Here is a 23,543-nt window from a genome sequence, read left to right as displayed (position 1 = left end):
AATGAAGTATCGACACATCGGATGGCAGGGGCCCCTCCTGACAGTGAAGCTGCTCAAGACTTTTAGGACGGAGTCTGTCTGGTGCCAGCCAGGACACCTCTGCTTGGTTGGTTTGGTTTTTTTTTACCCAAGAGTGTCCAGGGCAGAAGCACCCCAGAAATAAGCAGATTTGGGCATTTCTCTTTCTGTAGGATTATATGGAGGTGGTGGGTAACATTGCAGCTGGAGATTGTGCCCTGTTTCAAGGGATTTTTTTTTTTCCCTCTCACCTATTGTCCTTCTCTGTTTAAGACAAGAAACTGAGAAGCACATGTGTTCCTGAAATACAAAGACTATCTCTTAGTTTGACACCGGCTTGGAATAAGATGGAAAAGCTTATTCTTCTCATTTGCCCTATGCAAAGTAATTGCAATTCCTCATTGCTGTGGTTTCTAGAATCTGAGGGTAAATCTCAGATGTTGAAAACATGCATAGCTTAGCCCAGTTTTTCTTTTAATGCCGTTCTAGCCGTCGGGTCTGGTCCTCACACCTCTGTGGAGAATAGCCAAGGTGTCCCAGCTGTGTGCCGACCGGCTGGCTGGTACCCGGAGCCCCAGGTCCTGTGGGGAGATCCCAGCCGTCAGCACATACCTGCAGAGTCCCAAACCCAATCCTGAAATGTGAGGGGCCTCTCTGACGCGCAGAGCACCCTCCTTGTCATGGGAAACACCCACTTGTCCTGTGTGGTGAGGAACACGTAGCTCAACCAAGAAAAGGAGACTGCTTTCTGAAAGCCAGCTTGGTCACCCCGACACGGGCAGGGTGAGACCAGAGGAGAGCTGGGTTTCTCAACAGGTTGGTGCCCTGGATCCTCTTCACTGGAATTTCGTATTTTGAAGGGTGAGAAAAGGTTTAATGGGTTCCTTTTTGCTGTGCCCCCAAAAAATTAAAAAAAAAAAAAAATCAACTCTTTGGCAGCTGACTTGCATAATTGCAGCATTCTGGTGAGAAATATAACAATTCCATGTAGGATTGCACCACGAAGGTTCACAGGCTCTCTTCATGTGCAAGGGGTATCCCGGTGTTCTGGTGCCACTGCAGGCAGGAAGTCTTCAGCTACGCAGAGGTCCTTGAAAAGCAAGGCTGGACTAACACGGGTCCTCTAAGGGGCATGTTTCAGGGAGACAACCCGAGCCAAGTACCCAGAGCCTGTGTGGGCAGTGTGTCGTGGCTGTGACCGAGTGAAGGCTTGGGGCTGGCACTGCCTCATTGGTCAGTGGCCACACACGGAGGCCAGCGGGTAACTTGGGAAGCCCACGGTCCCATCAACACCAAGGTGGGGCCTGTCCTGGCAGTGAAGGTAGAGCAGGGTGTTGATCACAGAATCCCAGAATCATCTCGGTTGGAAAAGCCCTTGAAGCTCCTCCCGTCCAACCATGAACCTCACCCTGACCGTTCCCAACTCCACCAGATCCCTCAGCGCTGGCTCAACCCGACTCTTCAACCCCTCCAGGGATGGGGACTCCCCCCCTGCCCTGGGCAGCCCATTCCAACGCCCAACAGCCCCTTCTGCAAAGAAATCCTTCCTAAGAGCCAGTCTGACCCTGCCCTGGCGCAGCTTGAGGCCATTCCCTCTTGTCCCGGCGCTGGTTCCTTGAGTCAAGAGACTCATCCCCCTCTCTGCACCCTCCTTTCAGGGAGTTGCAGAGGGCCATGAGGTCTCCCCTCAGCCTCCTCTTCTCCAGACTAAACCCCCCCAGTTCCCTCAGCCGCTCCCCATCAGACCTGTGCTCCAGACCCTGCACCAGCTCTGTTGCCCTTCTCTGGGCACGCTCGAGTCATTCAATGTCCTACGTGATCAGACCTACGTGATCCTCCCTGTGCCCAGGAGAAAAGGTGGCAGCAACAGGCAGCAGAGGCACCTCAATAAACGCTTTTCTCAATGCTGGTCTGTGTCAGAGATGCTTCAAACAAATCCTGCTCAGATTTGGTAGGTTCTTCTGAGCAGCCGTGAATGAAAGCCACCCCTGTTAAAATGCATCTCCTTTTCTAACAGTGACCCCTCTTTCTCTGAGTTTTCTGTTTCTTTTACACTGTTCTAGCTGCTGCTGCTTCTCCTTATCCTGGGCAGAGTGCTGTGTTGCAGCACAGTTTTATTTTAAAGAACTGGGGTGAGCCTTCTCCCCAGGAATATGACGCTTTTTCTTCTAAAACTTTTTTCCTTTTAACATAAACAAGCCCAGAGCCCTCTTGATTCGCCAGCTTGTCCAGGAAATGTGGCTCATCCAAGGTCTTGCCCAAGGCTCAGGCCTTGTCCAGGGCCTTGGAAACACGTTCAAACATTGTTTTTGCAGTGTTCAGAGTGGCACTTCCAATACACAGCTTAACAATTTCCACCCCTGCTCTCCAAAAGCAGCGCAGCCTTTCTAACCAGGCTTTGCCATACAGGCCCACCGCCCACACCAGGGCCAGGGGCTCAGGGCTGGGACTGCCGGAGGTGCTGGGGCTCTTCATCACACCATGGGAAAGGGACCGGTGGGTGCCTGGGTCTCTGCCCTGGGGTACCAGATCCACCCTGGGCTGGATCCTGCCCCGATGCTGGCCCCGGGTGGCTCTCCAAGCCACCTGCACAGTGTGCCCGGAGTGTGGATCAGCCTCTCCTGGCCTGTAACCGCCAGCAGCTCTCACACTGCAGCACCCCGAGGCCCTGCCAGGACTCAGACGAGAGCACCCAGCAGGCAGCTCCGGCATCTCCCACCACCTCGGAGCGAAGGGCTGGGCCAGAGTGGCCGGCAGCAGGGCAGGCTCTGGTCAGACCGTTCTCTGGGGCAGCCCCCTCTCTGGGGCCGCATCACAGGGAGCACTGGGGTCACTCTGTGCAGCCCCACACCCACCCTCTGGGAGGGGCCAAAAGGACTCCCTTGGCCCAAACATCACCTCCTTGCTTGGGCAACACCACAGAGGTTTCTGTGCGCAGACAAGAGAAACCTGCCCACAAATGACAAAAAGCCCTGGGTTTTGTCCAGCTTCGGCTCAGATACGAGACCTTCTGCCAGCTCTCCTGGGGGCAGGTCAGGAAAGCTGCCCACAGCACCCAGGGCTCGCTATCAGGGAGATAGCCTGGGCTCTCCAGGCTCTCCCACCTCCAGTAACAACACAACAGCCCAAAGGTTGTCTCACTTTTATTTACATAATTGCACAGCCCGTTTCCCCATGACACTGGAACGTGGCAGGTCAGAGACACTAATTTCCCACATCCACAAGCTGAACATCTCCTCTGGGAAGGAGAAGATGACTCAGAGTCGCTATTGGGTTTTGCAGGGGCACATGCAATAACTCCAATTATTGGCAACTACGATAAAGACAGCAAAGCTGAGAGTGAAGCCGTGGCCACAGAGCAGCACAGGGCCAGGCCCCAGCTCCTGCCAGCCAGGGACTTCTGGCTTTCACAGTTGCATATTTGGATCAAGAGTGGGTTTCCTAACTGAAACACTGGCTCCGTTAAGTCCTTACTAGGGAACATGGTGTGGGAGTGCACATCCTTCATTACCTGCCAGAACTAGACACTTTGCAAGACCAAGCTCCTGGGAGGCGCCAGGGCTGGGAAGGTTAAACTAAACCCCCAAATTTTATTTCACTGGGACTGTCCTGGTGACACAGGGTTTGTTGGGGAGGGGCTGAAGGAAGGGGTACCCAGGACAAGGCACAGAGCAGTGGTGCAGCACTCACTGCCAAGGGCAGGGGTGTGCGGAGGGAGGCAGTGCCTGTGTGGGAGCTCCACGGCACAAGCTGCTGTGAAGCAGGATGCTACTGCAGGGACCGTGACTGCAGCTGGGCTGAAGAGGCCTCTCTGCACTACGAGCCGCTGGGAGCACCAGGGGCTGAGTCATCCCTGCACGACAGGGAAAAGGGAAGCAAACGAGACCCTCATGCTCAGAACAGAGACCAGCTCAGACCAGCCCACAGCTGGGCAGAGAGAGGCTGCTGCAAGATGTGCTGGGATATCACGACATTGCATGAGAACCCTGGGACAGCACATTGAGGAGAAGAGCAGACACAGGCCAGGCTCCAGGGCTGGAGCAATCCTGCAGGGAGAGACAGGACACTAGCCCCTGCTGCTCATGCCACCAGCAACTTCCAGCTTAGGGTCAGGGAACACATAAGGAAAAGCATCCTGCTCTGCAGCTAGAGAGAGAGAGGAATGGCATGTGGTGCTTTGAATTCAAGAAATGACAGGTCTTGATTTTGCAGGGCATTGGACTGTTCCACTTGGGTTCAGCAAAGGAGCGGAGGGACACAGCGTGTGACTACCACCCACTGCAAGGACACTGGCACCTCGGAGCCCGCTTCCCCCCTGCCATCTACCCTCCCCATCACGGGAGAGAGCGCTCAGGCTGACCCCAAGCAACTGCAGATGCCTCTGGAGCACTCAGCAGGGCAGCGCCAACACTGGTGTCCTTATGGACCCGCCCCGCTCATGGGGCTCAGGAAAGCCCAGCACCAAGCGCAGGCATTGTCTGCCAGGGTGGGGAGGCAGTAAAGAGGCAAGGACTAAAGCAAAACCTTGGCAGATTGGGCACTCCAAGACAGAGGGATTCATTAGCTAGATGTGCTGGAAATGCAGGTGGATGAAGGAGGAGGAGGAATGCTGGCCCTGCGGAAGAAGGGACCCAGAGTCTGTCTCCTGGGAACCAGCAAACTTGGGGTGTTTCACTAGAGGACACATAACAGGCAGGCAGCGCTTTCAGGGATGAACCAAACCCCAGCAGCAACCGGGGCTGCTGCCGAGGAACGTGCAAATAAGCGCAGAGAGACAGCCGAGCCCTCCTGCGTCCTGCCGAGCGGCTGCAGAGCACGGCCTGTCCCGTGAAGTGTGTGCGTAACCGACACTACGAGAGGTCCAGCCTCAAGATGGTGAAAGAACATCAGCAAACAGAGACTCCAACTCTCACCTTTTGGGGTCAGGAAAGCTCCTTTCTGAATCTTTTAAAAGCAAAAGGCAATGGTGGGCTTAGCTAGTGTGAGCCATCACTTCCCACCCTCAGATCCTCCATCTACCTTTGCCAGACATACCAAGAGCTGAGTGCATCCAAGTCCTGGGGATGAGCCAGGATCTGCAAGGAAAGCATCTTGTGAGATCACGTCTGCACAGGAAAAGATTTTCTCATTTTGAAACTTATTTTGAAATTCTCAAAATTACAGTACTTTACAATACAAAATGTCTCCATTCAGTATTACATCATTTTACTCCTTCTGGGATTATAATAATTATTAAAAACACACAACTTTCTAGAAAGGACAGAAACACCACGAAAGAGACCAAAGAGTAACAGGAAAGGCTGCTGCAGTATTATCAAAACCAATTTAGTGCAAAGGAGAAGGGGACTTTCAAGAACAGTCGATGAAAAGTGTTCTTTATATGCTCATTTGGAGAAAAGGCATAGATTTAACCTCTGTATGAGATCAGGCTGCCAGCTTCTATACTGAAGCTTAGAACATCAACACAAAAGGACTGAAACACAATATGCATGGCCATTAAAAAATAATATTATATATAGATATATATATAGAGAGGGGGAGATATTTTCCACGTATGGTATTTAGTTATAGGAAAGTGTCCCTGCAGACAGGCATATTCTGCCATCTGGATCTTTTGGGCCATTTCACATGACAGACATTGATTATCTGTCTGTTTGACATAGTATAAAGTATGTGCTGACCGCAAAGTCCCTTCAGGTGGGATGATTGTTTTCTAGTGCCTCCACAGTTGCCACATGTCCTGCACATGCAGAGACACCCAACCCTCTTTGCTTCTGCCAGCCCCGAAGGGCTGCCCCGGGGCCAGCAGCCACGTGGCACAGTGGCCGGGGGATGGCTCAGACGGTGGTTTCATCCGCGGTCTTCTTCATGAGCTTGGCGGAGAGGAGGGAGTGGGGCACAGGGTGAGGGCTCCGCGAGGCTGGGATCATCAAGCGGACTTTCTGGTTGGTCCTTCGCCACTCCGAGTACAGCTGGCAGTGGTAGCGGAACGAAACCTGGAGGGCGATAACGCATCGTCCTGTTACCAAACCCCTGCCACTAGTGCTGGAGCCCACAGAGGGCCGGTGAGACCCACTCGCTCACCCACCCACCCTCTGCGTATTCCTTGTCAATTCATCCGCACCCCCTGGCCAAGGGAGACAGCACCGACCCTGAAACGGTTTGGGGCACTCCATGTCCCCAGCCTTTGACGAGAAATCAGTTAATTCCTAGTAACACCAGGCTGAGCATGGCACAGCCAAAGGGGCTTTCTGGGCAGCACCAGGACAGAGGGACAGAGTTTGCTCATCTGGGTTTGGCTACCAGGGAGGAACCACAACTCAGCCCTTCACCCTACCCACAGGCTGAAGCGAGCACCTTGTCTGGGTGAAATGAGGGTTCTCAACAGCACCAGGCTCAAGTGGCTGAATCCAGCTGGCCTCCTCCCATCTCACAGATCCTGGGGATCTTCTCTGCCCTTTGCAAAAGCCTTTGGTGTGCAACAACAGGATATCGGTTGGACTCACTTTTTCTGCCAACACTGTGGCCTGGGAGACTTGTCCACCCGGAGGGAGACAGGAGAGGATGCGAAGGCTGGAAGGGATCTGAACCAGCCTGGCCTAAAGGCGTGAGCTGGCCCTGCAGTTTCAGAGCAGCCCTGCAAGGGGGAGCTTCGAGCTGTGCTTCCCCTGCAGGCTGGACTCCTTGCTGCCTCCCTGTGTAATCATTAACACCGCTACAGATTTCCTCACAGCTCCTCAGCTTTGAAATTAAACTTCTGTAGAATTTCTTGAGGAAGTGAAAAAACCAGCATGTATTCCCCTCCTATTTATTCCTAGAAATTGTGAGCAAGAAAATTAAACACTGAATCCAGTCAGCCACTGATCAAAACCAAGCTTTCATACTTTGTAAAGTACAGGAAACGTTTAGCTGGCAAGTAGGAAGTACCAGGAAGGATGTCTGACAAGGAAGTGTCAGTATTCCTACTACTTTTGGATAGGTCACAGACATCTCCTATGAGAAATGGAGCTGTGCCACAACATTGAGGTAATTTAGCTTATTGATCTGCACACTCCCCTTTTTCTTGTAGAGGGACAGCTGTGGGAATAAGGTTGTTTGCTGATAAATAAGAAATAAAGGCATCTTACAGTCTTCAAAGACAACGTGTGAATGGTGCAAACGCCAAGGAAAGCTCCTGCTCCCCAGAAAGGAGCTACAACCTTGGCCACAGTCTCTCTTGCAATCCTCACCCTGATTACAGCCATCACCACCCACCCACTTTGTGCAGCACAGCCCATGGGGGCATGGAAGGACTCCAGTTGAATATGGTAAATGTGAATAAAGGGGCTTCACTTAATGGCCTTCTCTGTTCAAGGAAATGTGAAGCACAGCAGAACTAGACCCATTTTAGTCAGGACTCATTATTTCACAACACAACCCATTTTTCTGTTTCCTTCAGATTTCCAGCTCCTCCAAACCAGTCCTGGGACAGAGAAGGCTTAAGCACTTCCTCTTAAAGTTTCTCTGAAAGATCAGAGCATGAGATGGCAGGGAAATGGGCTGTGACGTTTCTACAGCCCACAGAACTGCCGGCTTATTGTGGCCCCAACTACTTCTCCAGCAACAGCACTTCTTCCCTTCCCAAAATGGTGCTTCCCAGCAAGCAGATGGAAAAAGGTATCGACAGTGCATAAGCACACACAGGGTTTTGAACAGCAGAGCTGAAATGAAAATCCAAACTCAGAAACCCACCTAGCAACAGAACATGAAAGAATTGAATGGGAAACAAGAGGGAAATCCCTGGCCTGGGAGCCCTGGAGAGTGGGGCCAGGGGAGCCTGGAGGGCTCGGGGAGGGGCAGGGCAGGGAGCTGCTCCCCACCCCAGCTGCTCCCCTGGGCTCTCAGCTGTGAGCGCTCACAGATGTGCTACACAGCAAATCCACGTTTGCTTTCCTCCTCTTCTGGACTCGCCCCAAGCAATGTGTTCCTGGCTGCCTAATTCAGCATGTCCAGAAAGATACAACGCATCTGTGGGAAGCTCTTTCCCAGCACAGATCAGTTCAACACCCAGACGGTGTCAAGTGCAGGTTCCCAGTAATGCCCAGTGCCCCCAGCCCCAGCCGCGCAGCTGTAAAGCCGCAGCAGTGGGCCAGGGCAGGCTGGCTCCCCAGACTTGGCTCAGGGCTCAAGTCCAAAAGCCCAGTATGAGAGAGAAGTCAGAGGTCTCCCCAGGGCCAGAGTGTTCCCTGCACACACCCTTCTGTGCTACCGACATCTTAAAAATATTGTGCAGGAATTTGTTGGCCTGGCCCACAGAGGCCCCCAGCAGCCAGGATGCACCTCCTTTGGGCACGGCCAACCTGTGCTGGGCAGCACAAAGCACAGAGGGACATGATGACAGATTATTTAGGGGTCAAATATTTTCCAGATTTTATTTTTCCCCTAAACCACCCAGGTAGCAAGTTTGTGTTTCTTCTCAAAAATAGGAACAGGCACAACAGCTGGACCGCTGCCTGCACCCAGCACCAGACCTTCCCACCCAGCCACAGCCACACTCGGGCATGTCTGAGCCTGGGTACATGACACCCCGGGGAACACAGCTCCCATGCCAATCTGGAAAGCAGATGATCAGGAAGTGGTTTCTCATTCTCAGCAACAAACTTGAGCAGCTCCCATTTGATGATAATTAAATGGACGTTCGAGAGAAAGACCCCAAGGTTTTCTCATGAGGGGAGTCAGAAACAGCTGGCTGCACCAACACGGTGTGAGCCAGGACTTCGATCTCCCTTTCAAAGAAAATCAAGGCCCTGGCCAGCAGACACTTACCAGCGTCCAAAGGACGTAGATTGTGAAAAGTGCTATAGTTAGTGCTATGAGTCCGATGGCCTCCAGTCGGCTGTTGAACTGCAAATGATCCTGGGCTCCACGCAGACACAGCCAGCCGGAGATCGCTGCCAGGGGAGTAATGAACAGGAAACACACCATGTCACAGAAAAGGGTCCTCTTCTCGTTGCGGGGACCGGGATCCTTTAGCCACTGCAGGAAGGAAGGGAGAAAGGGCATTAGTCAGCAGCACGCAGAGCACACAGTGTGCTAGCAAAACAGGACTGCTATGCTGGGAAGCTCTCTGCAGTCTGTATGTACCTGGTGCATACACTTAACTCACATAAACCTTCACAAAAATAGAGCTAGAGAGCGTCAAGTATATTTTTAACAACCAACAAGGGAAAGGGAAGAGACAACTGAAGAATATGTGCAGAGGAAGTGTTTTGGGTTTGTGTGTGTGTGATGGGGGGTTTTGGTACAGAAGGAGGGGCTATAGCAGTGGCCCCTGTGAGAAGCTTCTTGAGCTCCCCCGCTCCAAGTCAGACCCACCTCTGGCCAAGGCTGAGACAAGTAGTGACGGTGGCTGCACCTCTGTGATAATGTATTTATGAAGGGAAATCTGGGAGGAGGAGTGGGAGTTGCGAGGAGGAGTTGTGAGGGAGACACCTCTGCAGCCACCGAGGTCAGTGGAAGGAAGGAGGAGGTGGCGGGGGGGAGGTGGGCTGGAGCAGAGACCCCCCTCAGCCCGTGGGGAGAGGACAGGCTGTCCCTGCGCCCATGGAGGGCACCGGCGGAGCAGATGCCGACCTGCAGCCCGGGGAGGACCCCACGGCGGAGCAGGGGCTGTGCCTGGAGGAGGCCGGGACGCTGAGGGCAGCCCCCGCTGTTGTAGTTCAGCACGGGCAGGACTGCGACACATGGGAGGGACCCACGCTGGAGCAGTTTGGGAAGAGCTGCACCCCATGGGAAGGTCTCATGTCAGAGAAAGTTCCTGGAGGACTGTTTCCTGTGAGAGGGGCCCCACGCTGGCACAGGGGAAGAGTGCGAGGAGTCCTGCCCCTGAGGAGGAAGGAGCAGCAGAAACAAGGGGTGATGAACTGACCACAACCCCCATCCCCATCCCCATCCCCCTGCGCTGCTGCAGGTGAGGAGGGAGAGAAATCGGGAGCAAAGCTGAGCCCGGGAAGAAGAGGGGTGTTTTTAAGGTGTGGTTGTTATTTCTCACTGTCCTACTCTGACTGTTAAATTAAGTGGTGGTGGTGTTTAAATTAAATTGACGTTCTTCTTCTTCCCCTAATGAGTCTGTCTTTTGCCCGCAACCATAATGGGTGAGTCATCCCCTCTTGTCCCAAGCCTTTTGTTTTATTTCCTCCTTCCCATTCCTGAGAGGCAAGGAGTGAGCGAGCAGCTGTGTGGTGCTCAGTTGCCCTCTGGGCTCAAACAACAACAGGAAGGCAGTAGTACAGGAGCTGCCTGGGCTCTTCACTGGAGTAGCGAGGAGCAGGCGGCAGCTAGAAGACAGAGGGGGGTCTGTTCAGTAAAGCCTGGCTTAGTAAAAGATCTGACAGGTCTTGGATTGAGCTTCAATAGAAACACATCCAGGACTCTGCAACTGGTGTAGGGGCTATGAGAAACCAGGATACTGGGGTCTGTGGCCAGGCCAAGCCATAAGGACAGCTGTCCCAAATCCAGCCCTCTGGTTCCTTTTGGAGAATTGTGACATTTTAGAGTTTCAGTCCTGATTTCAATCAAATCTGAAATGCCCAGGTCCACCTGAGAGACTGCAAGACAGCTCTGAAAGAGTGCTCTCAAGGGTACAGCACTGTCCTCAGGGCTTGAGCAAGCTGTGGCAGTGCTGCTCACCAGGGAGCCTGGCACCCAACCAGGGCCATCAGTGGGTAATGCAAACACCCATGGACCCAGTATTTTCAGAGATGATGACAGAGAGGGAAAAAAGCATATCACTTCAGCAACTAAGAAACCAAGACTGGAGGGGAAAAAAAAAAAAAAAGGCAAAAAGAGAGTGAGAAACTAGCAGAAAGTTTTGCATCTGAGCATACAAAGCAGGACAGCAGCCAAGGGGCCACAGTCTTGGGCTGGCCCCAGCAGAGGAAGGTAACAAACCCATTTTATTTTACAGAACAGACTGTGCCCAAATCTGCATCTTTCTCACAGAGAAAGACTTTGACCATTCCTAAAGAGAAAGCAGCACAACTGTCAGGTGAGGAGGGACACAGAGCTCGGCTGGCTGAGGGAAGATCCCCCATTGCTTCCTCCCAGATCTCAGGGGATCACTAGTGACCATGAAGAGACAAGGCATGACCACAGACAGAGCTGCTGAAGACTCCACCTTCATAACTGCAAAGTCCCAAAGACCTTTCCACTGCTGGTGGCCATCCACTGGCCACCATGTTACAGGCAGAAGAGACATGCCAGGACCAGGACAGACCCGGTTCTGGTGTATTCCTTCCCATTTTCCGTCTTGCTTTCTTGCCTCCCAGGCAGTCAGTGATCTATCACAGTGGAGGTTCCTGCACTTTGCTCTGTGTTACCGAGAGGCTTCACAAGGCCCTTTCTCTTGCAGCTCTCAGAAATTAGCAGGTTGCAGGATGAATGCAGCTCGGATGCAGAATGGATGCAGGCAGGCTTCCCTCAACAGACAATCTCTACTTTTAGGAGTCCTGACTTGCTTGTTGATGTGGGTTCATTTTAGATACTCGACTCTGACAACAGCAATTGTTCTAGTTTTCCTGGGATTATGTTATTTCCAGCCTTTCCTTTCCTTTTTTTAGAATAGCAGGCAGCTGTGGTTCCTACCAGTACCCAGAGTTGTTACAGAACATTTTTACTGGGAGTTCTGTACGCTGGGCTGCCAGATCCTTTCTTTCCTGCATGAAGACAACTGGTCTCATTTAGGATTTTTTTTTTTTCCTCAAAAGAAATAATAATTGGAGAACATGATCAAAAAGGCACAGTCAGAGCAGGGAAGGGAATATCCCCAAGGCAGCCAGGGCCAGACAGACACGTCCTACCGCCAGACTTGGAGCAGGGTGCTGAAATAGAATGAAAGGGCTCAAACAAATGAATTTCTAACAATTATTAAGACTAAACTGTGATGTGATGTATGAAAGCTTTGCTTGTGCTTTGCTTCATTTGTTTCTCAAGGACTCCTGACTCCTCAACTGTTTCCTTAGGTCCCCTTGTCTGTTTAGGTAAGATTGAAACGCTCGTTAGGTTCCCTAAGGAAATCACTGAGAGCAGAGTCAAGGCCTTCAGTGGGCACCTGGGCAACTCCTAGAATGAGATAAGGGGGGCTCGAACAAAGAGACACAGAGACCCTATTACAGAGAAACTGATTTTGCTGACTTAGGAGGGAGACACCTGGACTCTACTTCACAGCACATGCTCTGGAAAGGAGGTCAACTAGCGAACACTGTGAAGAAGACTACTTACTTCCTCCCCCGACCACCAAAGACCCTCACCCTATTTTCACTACGCATGCTCAGATTATGCAAATGAATTCTGGGATCTCATTATCATAAGACACCCCTTTCTAGGAAATCTAATGAATATGATTTGTGTGCATGTAAACTGATGTCCCTTGCTAATTCTTGGGAGCCCTTATGGTGGAGAATCCCCAGGGTGACCCCAGCGCTGCCAATAAAAGAATATCTGCTGAACAGTTCTATTGGATTCTGACTGTTAATTTCTTTGTTTCAGCGCCCACTTTTGAACATACAGCATGAAAAGGGACCCATCTGAGAACTATGCACACAAAGCTGCTTTCCTACAGGGGAAACCACAGTTTAAATAGCAATACAGAAGGGGTGGTGGCAGGTATGTAAGAAATTATTGAGACCACACCGGTCAAAACAGAGCACAGGTAACCTGAGGACATGGCTGGCCAGAAAGACAAGCACCAAGTGTTGGCCCAGAAGGGGAGCATGGAAGGGTTAGTGTAGTTAGTGCAGATTTAACTATGGAGAGAGTCTAATGCGAGGGATGCACAGCGAGACACAGCAGAGGGGTGAGGACAGGATGAGAAGTGCAGACAACTTTTGTTGAAATGGGAAAGAGAAGGGGGAGATGGCAAATCCAGGCAAGGAACAGTGACGTGGCTGGGGTGGTCAGAGCCACGTTATCAGCATGCTCTGCAGACACCTGCTACGGGACGCTGAGCTGGCCCAGAACAGAGGAAAGGATGCTGCAGCAACAGATAAGAGCCTGGCCAGGAATTGGGAGGACTGATAAACAAGATATATTAGTGATGTGACCTGAAGCATTGGAGAGACCCAAACAACACAAGAACAAGTGAAGCTAGAGAGCGAGCTGCGTGCAGACAGATCTGGGGATCAAGTAACACTCCTGCAATGACAGAGGGCAAACTAGAAGCATTTTTAAAGCCATTCTGAGCATGACTTGATGGCCAGACAGGCAGAAGGAAATTTCAGAGCAGCCACAACTGTGGTTTGGACAGGAGGACTGGGAGAAGGGAGGCAGACCTGAAAGTCCCCCCTTGTCAGGCTCTGCAGCGGAGATTAGTGGTAACGAGCTGCATAGGGAAGATAAGGACCACACATGCAGTCCTGAGCATCCCTAAGAGGAAGCGGGCGTGGACAGCAACTCATCTACGCAGCAAAGCTGCTCCTATAAAGAGTGCATGAGCAGCTCCATCATTCGAACCCCCAGCCGTGTGCCTGGGTTTCCCTACTCCAACCAGCACAGAGCTGCCCCAGCTGCACAGCACTCAGGTGAATGCTGAATTACCCCAACTAGACCAACATCTCTCTAGCAGCAATCCCAGAGCACCCCATTCCCTGTAAAATGTCATCTTGGGTCACTTTTGACCCCTGTACAATAAGAATCTCAGGGACTGAAGGCAGCGAGGTATTTTACTGCATCTTACTCTATTTATATTCCCTATGACCTTTGAAACATGTAAAGGCAGGAAGCAAATTAATTTCCTTTTGAAGTAGTTGATTTACTTTGCCAGTATGCACTGACACAGTAAAAAAAGAACACAATAAGCCACCCTAAGGGCGCAGGGTTTCTGGCACAGCAGCACATTAGTGCATACAGGACTTAAAATAAACCTTGCAAACAATCCAAAAAGTGGTCAGTCAGATTAAACAATTTTTGTAGGGAAAACTATCGAGTAAACATGGGAAAGCAAAAAAAGCACAACTTGGTCTTCTTCCAGGCCAAGTTCAAAACCAATTGCTTCCATGCTGCAATCACGTGTGAGACTGAAGAGAAAGAGGTAGAGCTGGCTGCTTGCTGCCCACTTCGGCTATGAGCTGGGTCCCAGATAGCCCTGCTGGAAACACCCTCTCCCCTCTCTCTGCTTGTGTGACAAGAAGTTACTCAGGGTAAAACCACGTGGAAGGGAGCTCATTTCTTGGACCCATGGCAAGGCTATGGGATGATGAGTATCTGATCTTTGGATGTTGCAGTGCCCATGGAAGTGGGGTGAGCCCCAGGTGACGGAAGGCAGGAGCAGGGCATGAAGAAAAAGGCACCAGGACATCATCAGCTCCTCTGGAAGCCAAGAGCAGAGCTCAAAGTGTAACAGAGCAGTCTCCCAGACAGCCCATCCCAGCACCTGCTACTCCACATGTCTTGGAGCTGGGCTGCATTCTGCCACTTGGGATCGAGGGGAATGGACTGATGAGGGACTGTTCCAGCAGTGCTCAGCACCTTGCAGTTTTTCTGGAGCATTACAAATGGATGTTTTAGAATAAGCTTTCATTGATCTTACAGCTCACTTACCTTGTGTTGCAAATGGCTGTGAGCTACCAGCCCCTGTTTCACAAAACGCATTGCATGTAGCATTCACGTGCCAGCCGACAGCAGTCCAAGTGGGACCTGCGTGGCACGGTACCAGCACCAGTGGGACCAGCAGTCTGCAGGCAGCATGTGCTGGGGTGTCTCCCAGCCTTGCAGCTGTAGCCCCGCTCTGGTGAGCACTGTTCAGGACTAGTGCGACCTGTTCATCAGCTGACCCTGCCACAAAGTTCCCCATGTGATTCACAGCTACAGTATGACGCAAGCCGCAGCAGCAACAGGAGTATTTGGCATGTAAAGCCAGCTGTGTTACAGAATATCCCGTGTCCCTTCTGTCCACCAAATAGTTAGCCTGTGGCTGCTCAGGTGTCTGTTGATTTTCCTTTTGCTGCTGACCCTGTGCCTGGCTATGTAAGCCAGAAAGAAAAACATTACCTTGATTCACAGCAGCACAATTAGCCCTGTCCCTGGCCTGAGAAACATGTCGAAGCAAAAAAACGCAGCTTCAGTAGAGGGACCATCACATTCCTTCTCTGTGCATCCACCAAAACGTCCCTGCAGGTCACCGAGCCCTGCGGGCAGCCGCAGCAGGATGGTCCTGTTTTCTTTACCAAGGTGGAGAGGGATGTTTTCTAATGGAGCACCCAAAGTTCAGGAAGCCAAGACCCACAAATACCCCTGTCCCTGCAAGCAGAGCAGTTAAATGCTGCCCTTCCTCACCCTCCTTTCCCCACTGCACAACTGCCTGCCGTTGATGCTCCACAAACCTCAGCAAGCTGAATCTCTCCTTGTACAGGCACGAGAGCCTTCCCAATGCACTCAGCCTGTGGGAAGCACGGGGCACTGGGCTGACCCAAGGAGAGAAAGAGCTGCAGGAGAGCTAGAAATGGTGGACAGGAAAGGAACCGACCCAAGCAGTGCTGCAGGTCACCAGGACACTTTCTTACACAGCAGTAGGTGCTTCTGTGGTTGGTATCACCACGGGAAATGCTGCACCACGACATGCACAAATACGAGATTATGGCACTGCCAGCAGCTGCACCTCCAAGAAACCCCACTGGTAGCAGGTCCTCTAGACCCTCAGGGCACAGGCAGGGCTGGACAAAGTGCTGGAGATGTAGGACTTGCAAGGAATAGACTAGAGCTGGTAAGTGCCAAGAGTGCAGGGACGAAGTATTTCCAGTTTTGGCCCCAAAGAGGCCACTCCAGGATTGCAGAGCAGTGCCAGGGACTGCACAGAGAAATACCAAGCAGATCTAGGGTGGGATCTGAGAAGAGCATCTCCAGACAGCAAATGCAAGCAAAGAGAGAAAGGCAAAGATGAGGGAGTCAGCTGGAGCCAAGAGTGACTTGTTTTTCACTAGATACAGGTCTAGTGAAAACATAGGCTTGTCTAACATAGGCTTGCACTGAGAAAGGAGAGAGACAAGCTGGGGAAAGGGGTAAAGGAGCACAGACAAGACAGAGAACAGTGCAATGAGTTCAGCAGAAGAGTTCAAGGAAAGCAAAGAAAAAGTATGTCTGCAAGGACGATAAGGCTGGAGGAAGGGTGGGGAAAGTTTACATCACATCTCAGTTCTCTGAACCGGAGGGGGGGCAGCGATCGCTGCACGGGGCGCTGTGCCCAGAGGCAAAATTTATTTTCCTAATAACATAAGCAGGACTTATAAGAATACCACTATTGCTCCCCGCAAAGCTCACTTTGCTTGTACCAGGGACATCCCAACAGGACCTCCCACAGCTACAGGGGTACAGGAGACTAGGGAGATGGAGCAGAAAGACTGCACATGGCAGACCCACAGGAGGTGTCCCGTGACCCAAACAGCCAAGCAAACATCTCTGAGAACTGTGTTTGGAAGTCATACTTTCCTTATGAGACAAAAAAAAAAAAAAATCACTGACTTATATAAAATATCCAGCTTAAGTGAACCAAAAGAATTAGCAGTCAGTGAAAAAATAAGCATCTTTTAATCAAAATTGCATAATAAAACACAAAGAAAAACAGTAGGAGCAAAAAATTGGCAGTCTCCTGTACTGCACAATACCCCTGGAAGGGGCTGTTCTGCAGAGGCATAGCGACACACAGATATTACTAAAGCTAGCATTTTTAAATAAAGCATATTAACACATATATTGCAGGAAAGCACCAGCACTGAAGACACAGAAGCAGAGTTTTCCTGGGGCTCCATCATGAGACCTGCTTGCAAGGACAGAAATATGGGAACAAAGGGTGTGGCTAAATTGCTCCAGCGGTGACTGATTCACCAGAGAAATCTTTTTTGGAATTAGTGAGCTGTCTCAAATGAATTTTGCTTTAGCAAAGGTATTAAACGCTTAGAGAAACATCATGAACAAGTCATGCTTAACACTCATTAGCTTTTACCACCAGGATACATTGGCTTTCGACATCCTGGGAATTTCAGCAAAGCCAGAGCCTTGGCCTCAGCGCCAGAAATTCATGGCCACTCTCAGAGCTGAGTCCTGTAACCCACAGGTTCCTCTCCCTAAGATTTACATGATGTGTGGACAAAAATACATCCTTCCTCTTTATCATGGGCTGACATTTTGCTGGGATTAAACAGCTGCTGCTCTGACGCTTCCCTGAGCTGCCAGCCCAGGACATTTCCGCGCAGAGACCTCGGCTGCTCGGCACGGACCCGCTGCGCCGATTGCCCAAGGCCAGGATTGCGCCAGGCATCGCCTTCCCATGGGCCAGAGGAGGTGGGAAACCAAAGCTGACTCGCTGCACAGGCAGATGGCCTGAAATGGGAGTCTCTGGGGCACAGAACTAGTGTTAGAAACACTCAGAGGGGACAAAATTAACAATAGGTTAGAGTTAAAACACTTTACAAGCTGTTAATGAATTGAAAAGAGAAATGAGAGGGTCTGTGCCACAGCAAAATACACAAAACAAGGCAGCCATGGAAGGAAATACTTTTGCTGGTAACCTGGGAAAGCAAAGAGGGCGAACAGGCAGGAGGAGGCTCAGGTACACAAAACAGAGACCGACTGGTGCTCCCACCTCCCTTTGTGGCAGCGGGCTGCAGCCAGGGAGAAGACCAGGAGCTGTGCAGAAGGGCTGCGCTTGCTTGTGGCTGTAGAAACAAAGCCACAGCATCACCCTCGATAATGCTTTCTAGAAATTCACAACACATCCAATACAGGACCAAATGTCTCAATCCAGGCAGTTGTGAAATCCTAGAGGACACAAAGCGTCTTCAGCGTGGAGAGAAACTTTGTGAGAGAAAATAGGTTTGTGATGGATTTAGTCGCAGACCAAAGAAAGTTTATGTGGAAGGGAGAACATTTACAGTCGTACAACGAGCTGCTTGTAACAGTACTTGCCTTGGTTTTAGAGCCAGAAAAAGGCAGGCACCTCCAGAGAGGCTCACCCATCCTAACTTAGGCTTCTAAGGAGGCAGGAATTAATTGATGACAAGAGGCACTTCTTCTCTCTATAGACTATAGGACTCTAAAGAACAAGGTCTGGCTGAGGCAAATTTAACGTGTTAAAAGTTAGGACAAATAAACCCAACCCTGCCTGGAGAATTGTGTGACCATCCATGACCTGGGAGAAAAAGCTGTCTAGGCTGAAGCAATGTTTCATTTCCAAAGGCCTGCGCTCCTTCTTCCACAATGTTCTGGACAGCAAAGATACAGATGTTTCCTGAAGATGAATTCTAGGCAGTAACTGCGCATTTTCTGTGCTTAATGTTACTGGAACAAAGAAGAAACTACCTGTTCCTGGAAAGCTGTATGCAGTGCAACTTGTGGTTTGAACATTTCACCTAAATATCTACTGCTGAAGTCTTCCAGGTAACATAGAAACATATTTTGCACTTTCTGACTATGCCAGCCATGCTGCCTAGAGTCTCATGGATTCAGATCACTTCCCTGTAAACATGTGTATGCACATTAAACTAACACTGACAGGAAATTCAACTATTGGAAAACCATCCCTCTCCAAGGCTTGGCCCTCTCATTCTTTACTGGGGACATGCTCCTCACTCGAGAGCCCCAGTCCACAACCCTCTTGTGCTGGAGACCATTTGAGAGAGCCAAGCAGAGGCCACTCTGTCCTTTCACAGCACAGGCACCGGTGTGGCAGCATCCCGCAGCCCTGGCTACAGACCCTCCTCAGGCACCTGGGACTGCAGTTCAACTCTCCATCTTCACCTGCAGCAGTTCAAAACATGCTCCCGAAAAAGCCCATCAACCTCACAGCCTAACAGTTAACAAAAGCCTTTTGTGGGTTTTTTTTAAGCTTTCAACCAGCTTCTTAGTTAAAAAATAACTGAACTAGGCTGAACTTCAGGAGAGATCCTCCCTGCACCCATGGGCCAGCCCGTGGCTGCCAGAGCTGGCTCCAGGCTCAGACAAGTCCCCCACTCTCAGTTCAGAGATCAGGCACACTGGCAGCAAACACTCTAACTATTTTTAAACTGAATGGACCACAACATAAATAAATGGTTGCTTAAAGAAAATAAAAATCCAGTTCTATTTAAAAATTCTCTTTAATCCATGCTGAACAAGGTTGCTGTCTTCCCTCCCTAAAGGAAGCTGCAAAATTAAATTACTGTTTGCGAAGTGCTCAGATAGCACAGCAATAAGTACCCCTGAGATGCCCATGGGGAAATGAATAATTTTGTCTTGTGAGCAGGGATACAAGAGCACACAGCCATACAACACAGCGGGACAAGCAAAGTTAGCTAGTGAGCATCTTTCGCCCATGCACTGATCCTGGAAAATGCAGTCTGTGACCATGTAAAGACCACCCTGTAATGCAGATACACAAGAGGACTGAAGTAAAAGCTAAGGCAACTTTGGCTGTGGCATTTCCTGACTTCCAAGAACTTTCTGCAGCTTCCACAGAAGCATTTCAACTCGACCATGTAGCTTCCCCACAGTGCTCACCAAAACGCCTCCTCCAGTCCACACTCAGCTCTCAGCCTCTCTCCTTCTGAAGACTCTTCAAACACACACAGACAGAACTAGTTTGTCATGGGGCTGACGGCCCATTCCCATGGAGCTCAGCTGTGCTGACCAGTGACCACCACAGCCACTACGAGCAGCTCTAAGTCTCCCCAGGCTGGAAAGGCAGGACACAGCAAAGCAAACAGCAAGAGCTAGCTGCTTTCTCCTGTGAGGACCAACATCAGCAGGTAGGTGTGTCACCTCATTCTCTCGGGGGTTTCACGGTGGCCATGTGACAACAGAAGAGAGCTAGCATGCCTGGACAGCCTTTCACACCTGGGACAGACCCTTTCATCAACACCACTGCCATAAAGCATGCTCCTGCATCGTTCCCAGTCCTAGTCTCCATCCTGTTTATCCTCTGCTAATTTCTATTTTGGCTTCCCAGTTTTACTTGGTGAACAGCGGATTTTTATCAGAGCTACTAAACAGCACACTCACATGAGCATCACTTCCCCGAAAGTTTCAAAATGCTCCCCACCCCTCCCCACAACGAAGAAGCAGAGAATTTCTCAGATAAGGCTGCTGAGGGAACCATGTCATTTTTAAATGACTAAGCAGCCTCTTCCCATAGCCCTCTTCTCAGAAACAGATGAACAACTTGGGGATGACACTTCCCAAAAGTATTTGGTGAAGAGTTTTGGCCCAATCTGGTATGGGGTTGAGATTACACCAGACTGCAGACAGAGGGTATTAATGGAAAGTGCCAGCAAGCCAACAAGTGGTTATCAGCTCTTTCAGAAGGGCTCTGCACTAAGGGCAGAACCTCTGCTAACAGCAGGTGCACTTCTGAAAGCGGCCAAGTTTGTAAGTTGGCCTTTAAGTGAACAAAAAGCCCAAGCAAACATCACATGGTGAAGCACATTCACTGTCACTACTCCTGGCAAGCACAGATTTCAGTGGCACAGAAGCCCAGAGCAGTTGTAACAATTCCCAAGGAAAAGGAGAAAGTGAACTCCACGATGTTCTTCCCAGACTCCAGGCAGGGATTGGAATGTTTTACAGTGTGGTGGAAATAGTACAACAAAAACAGGCAGTCTTCCCAGCCGGGTGAGCCATCTCACTCTAGCAGGAGCCCCCCGCCCGTGCCCAGTGCACACACGGATCGGCTGAACCGCGCCGTACGGAGACCCAGCACATGCGCTGCTCCGTGCGGCTGGTACCGGACTCACAGCACTCCATGGCGTGGTGGGGAAGGGGGGCTGGCCCCCGGGGAAGAGCAAGAGCAGGCTGCTACCGTGGGATTTATTAAACCAGGCTACAGGGTGCTCCTCAAGCCAGGGAAGGAGCTTTCTGCCAATGAACTGCAGGTAAGGGAATCACTCTAGGGCTGTACGATGATGGCGACCTGCACGTCGAGACTCTGCTCTGCGGCAGGGATCACTCTCACCAGCTAAGGGGTGACTTTTCATCAAGTGCTTACCAGCCCCCAAACTCACAAGGCACTAACAGCACTTTACAGAAGCTGTTCCCCTAGCAGACACAGGAGACACCAGAATAGGGCAGATCACCCCCTTTGCTGTGCTCACAAACAGTCCCAAAACATGAGAAGTAACAAATAGTTCACATCCCAAAGCTTTGACAACTATCAGTAACAGCTTGAGGGGTCTATTCTTTTCTGAAGACACAGTGGCAATTCTTTTGCTTTTGAGGCTCATTAAATGCTGCCCACCCATGACCTCTCAATGCTCACAGATTGCTTGGTGGTCACCATACCCTTACAGGCTCCAGTTCAGAGGAGATTTCAACAGGAATTAAAATTTGATTGTCCTGGGCCACTCACTCACCCACCTTGGAGTACAGACAAGAAGGCGCACAGAAGACCCATGACTTTCCTGTCACACTGTCCCAGAAAGCTCCTCTTGCCTGCTGGAGAGGCACAGACGTCAGTGTCAGAGGAGAAACTCCTCCAGTATACACTGGTCTTCAAGCTCTTATTCAAGTATGCAGTTTTCTAAGCCTGTATTTGTTACGAGGTGCTACAGCATCTGTGAACTATAGCTAAACGCACTTCCACATGTTTGTTTCTGGGCATGAATGCTTTACTAGCTCTTAAGCTAAAACATCTGAAACCTGCACTCGAAATTTTGGCCCGCATAAGCCCTAAGCAACCTCACTGTTACTGGGCTTGCCTGCAGTGTGTCCTCAAAGCCAAGATACAGCCCTTCCCAAATGTTTTAAAGCACTGGTTTTCAACCTCTGAAACAACCATTTGAGAGTTTTCGGTTAAAGAGCCATTTTAGATGTTTTAGCATCTAGGAGAAAAGCGATAAGACTCAGTGCACCAGTTTTGGCTGGGATAGAGTTAATTTTTCCATAGTAGCTGGTATGGGGCTGTTTTGGATTTGTGCTGAAAACAGTGTTGATAACACAGGAATGTTTTCATTATTGCTGAGCAGTGCTTAGCAGAGTCAAGGCCTTTTCTGCTTCTCGCATCACCCTGCCAACAAGGAGGCTGGGGGTGCACAAGAAGGTGGGAGGGGACACAGCTGGGACAGCTGACCCCAGCTGACCAAAGGGATATTCCAGATGATGTCATGCTCAGCAATAAAAAGCTGGGGGAAGAAGAAGGAAGGGGGGAGGTTCAGAGTTAGGGTGTTTTGTCTTCCCAGGTAAGGGAAGATTCCCAAGTACATGTGATGGAGCCTGGCTTTCCTGGAGACGCCTGAACACCTGTCTCCCAATGGGAAGTAGTGAAAGAATTCCTTGTTTTACTTTACTTGCATGCACAGTTTTTACTTTACCTATTAAACCATCTTTATTGCAACCCACAGGTTTCTCACTTTTACTCTTCTGATTCTCTCCCCCATCCCACCCGGGGAGAGTGAGTGAGCAGTTGGGTGGTACTTAGTTGCCAGCTGGGGTTGAACCAGACAGCACTAACCTCTGAGGCGGGGGTTAAACCAGACAGCACTAACCACTGATGTAATGCTCTTTTACAAACTGCTTTGCTAAATACATGGTTTGGTTTAGCACTGTAGTCTAAAGCCTCCTCCTGGCTGGGGCTGTCAAGTCTATGACAGTCAGTTGCAAATTAAACAATCATTAAAACCGAATACCAATTTTACAAACTGAAGTTGAATGCTTCCCCAGCCGGGGGGGCTTTTTTCCCCTCCAAGGCTCGTGGGGCACCCAGAGGAGATGGGAATGGAAGGAGAGCTGGGGACTGCTGGAAGGAGGAGGGGGCAGGTATCATTTCCAGAGGGAGACGGGAAAGGAAATTACCTCTAGAATTGATGGGAATGGAAACAGAGATGGGAAAAACAATTTAGAATTCCAGTTGTGACTCAGTTTTAATCTAACTGATGGAGCAAGGGAAAGGAGAGAGCAGTCACAGTTACAAGCCAGAATTAACCCCCACACATACACTTCTGGTGGCAGGCCCCAACAAAGCTCCAATAGCTGGCAGGTAACAGGAGTTTGTTGTTACAAACCAGTTCACAGACCTCCTTTCTGTGGAAGATGTTTTGCATTGGTTTGAAATGCTATCAACAGGAAAAGTAACTTCTGAAACCAAAACCAGAGCTTTGTGCCATAGTCCAAACACAGCCAGGGAAGGACACAATGCAAAACCTCACAGGGCCAGGGTGCACGCAGAGAAGTGCAGTATTTGCAGTGGTGGCTCCAGATCGTGCTTTCCCACTTCTCTTACTGCTGATGGCTGCGGGACTGGAGGGGCTCCCAAAATTAACTGTAAATCCCCACCTGCAGACTGATGCTTCTCTGCAGTGGCACATCGTGTTGAATGAACACCCAAGCCCAACCTAGCAGCAAGGTGACACAGGGAAGAGTTTGCCTGCAACTTTGCAGGCAGTGAACGGGATCCGCACGGGGTCTGGGCAGCGAGGGCTGCAGGGCCTTGCTTTGATATTCCAGGCTGGACCTCACGTGTGCCAGCAACACCCTCCCACGCGGTCCTGCAGCACTGTCAGAAGCAGTAGCCTGCTCACCTGCCAACGCAA

At 50.6% G+C, this 23,543-nt stretch overlaps 1 protein-coding gene and 1 long non-coding RNA gene across 8 annotated transcripts in view; one reads left to right on the top strand and one right to left on the bottom strand.

Annotated features, from left to right (window-relative positions):
- Positions 1–3,146: 3,146 nt before the first annotated feature.
- The window catches only part of MARCHF2 (membrane associated ring-CH-type finger 2), a 39,015-nt gene continuing 18,618 nt past the window's right edge, over positions 3,147–23,543 (bottom strand). For 4 of the 7 annotated variants that reach the window (XM_074851992.1, XM_074851990.1, XM_074851993.1 and 1 more), the window contains 2 exons: positions 8,824–9,033; positions 3,147–6,014 (listed from right to left, as the gene is read on the bottom strand). In XM_074851992.1, coding sequence (XP_074708093.1) covers positions 5,856–6,014; positions 8,824–9,033 — 369 coding nt within the window. In that variant the 3' untranslated portion in view covers positions 3,147–5,855. The remainder of the gene's footprint in view (positions 6,015–8,823; positions 9,034–23,543) is intronic. The other 3 variants (XR_012626591.1, XR_012626590.1, XR_012626589.1) reach the window with 3 other exon arrangements.
- Positions 9,044–10,111, top strand: LOC141935602 (uncharacterized). The gene is made up of 2 exons (XR_012626592.1): positions 9,044–9,505; positions 9,716–10,111. It is a non-coding gene; the product is annotated as an uncharacterized LOC141935602 (long non-coding RNA).

The sequence above is a fragment of the Strix uralensis genome, chromosome 27, assembly GCF_047716275.1.
Source record: "Strix uralensis isolate ZFMK-TIS-50842 chromosome 27, bStrUra1, whole genome shotgun sequence".
In the NCBI taxonomy this organism is placed as follows: Eukaryota; Metazoa; Chordata; class Aves; order Strigiformes; family Strigidae; genus Strix; species Strix uralensis.
Note: the sequence above shows the minus strand (reverse complement) of the source record. Positions and strands in the feature narration are given on the sequence as shown.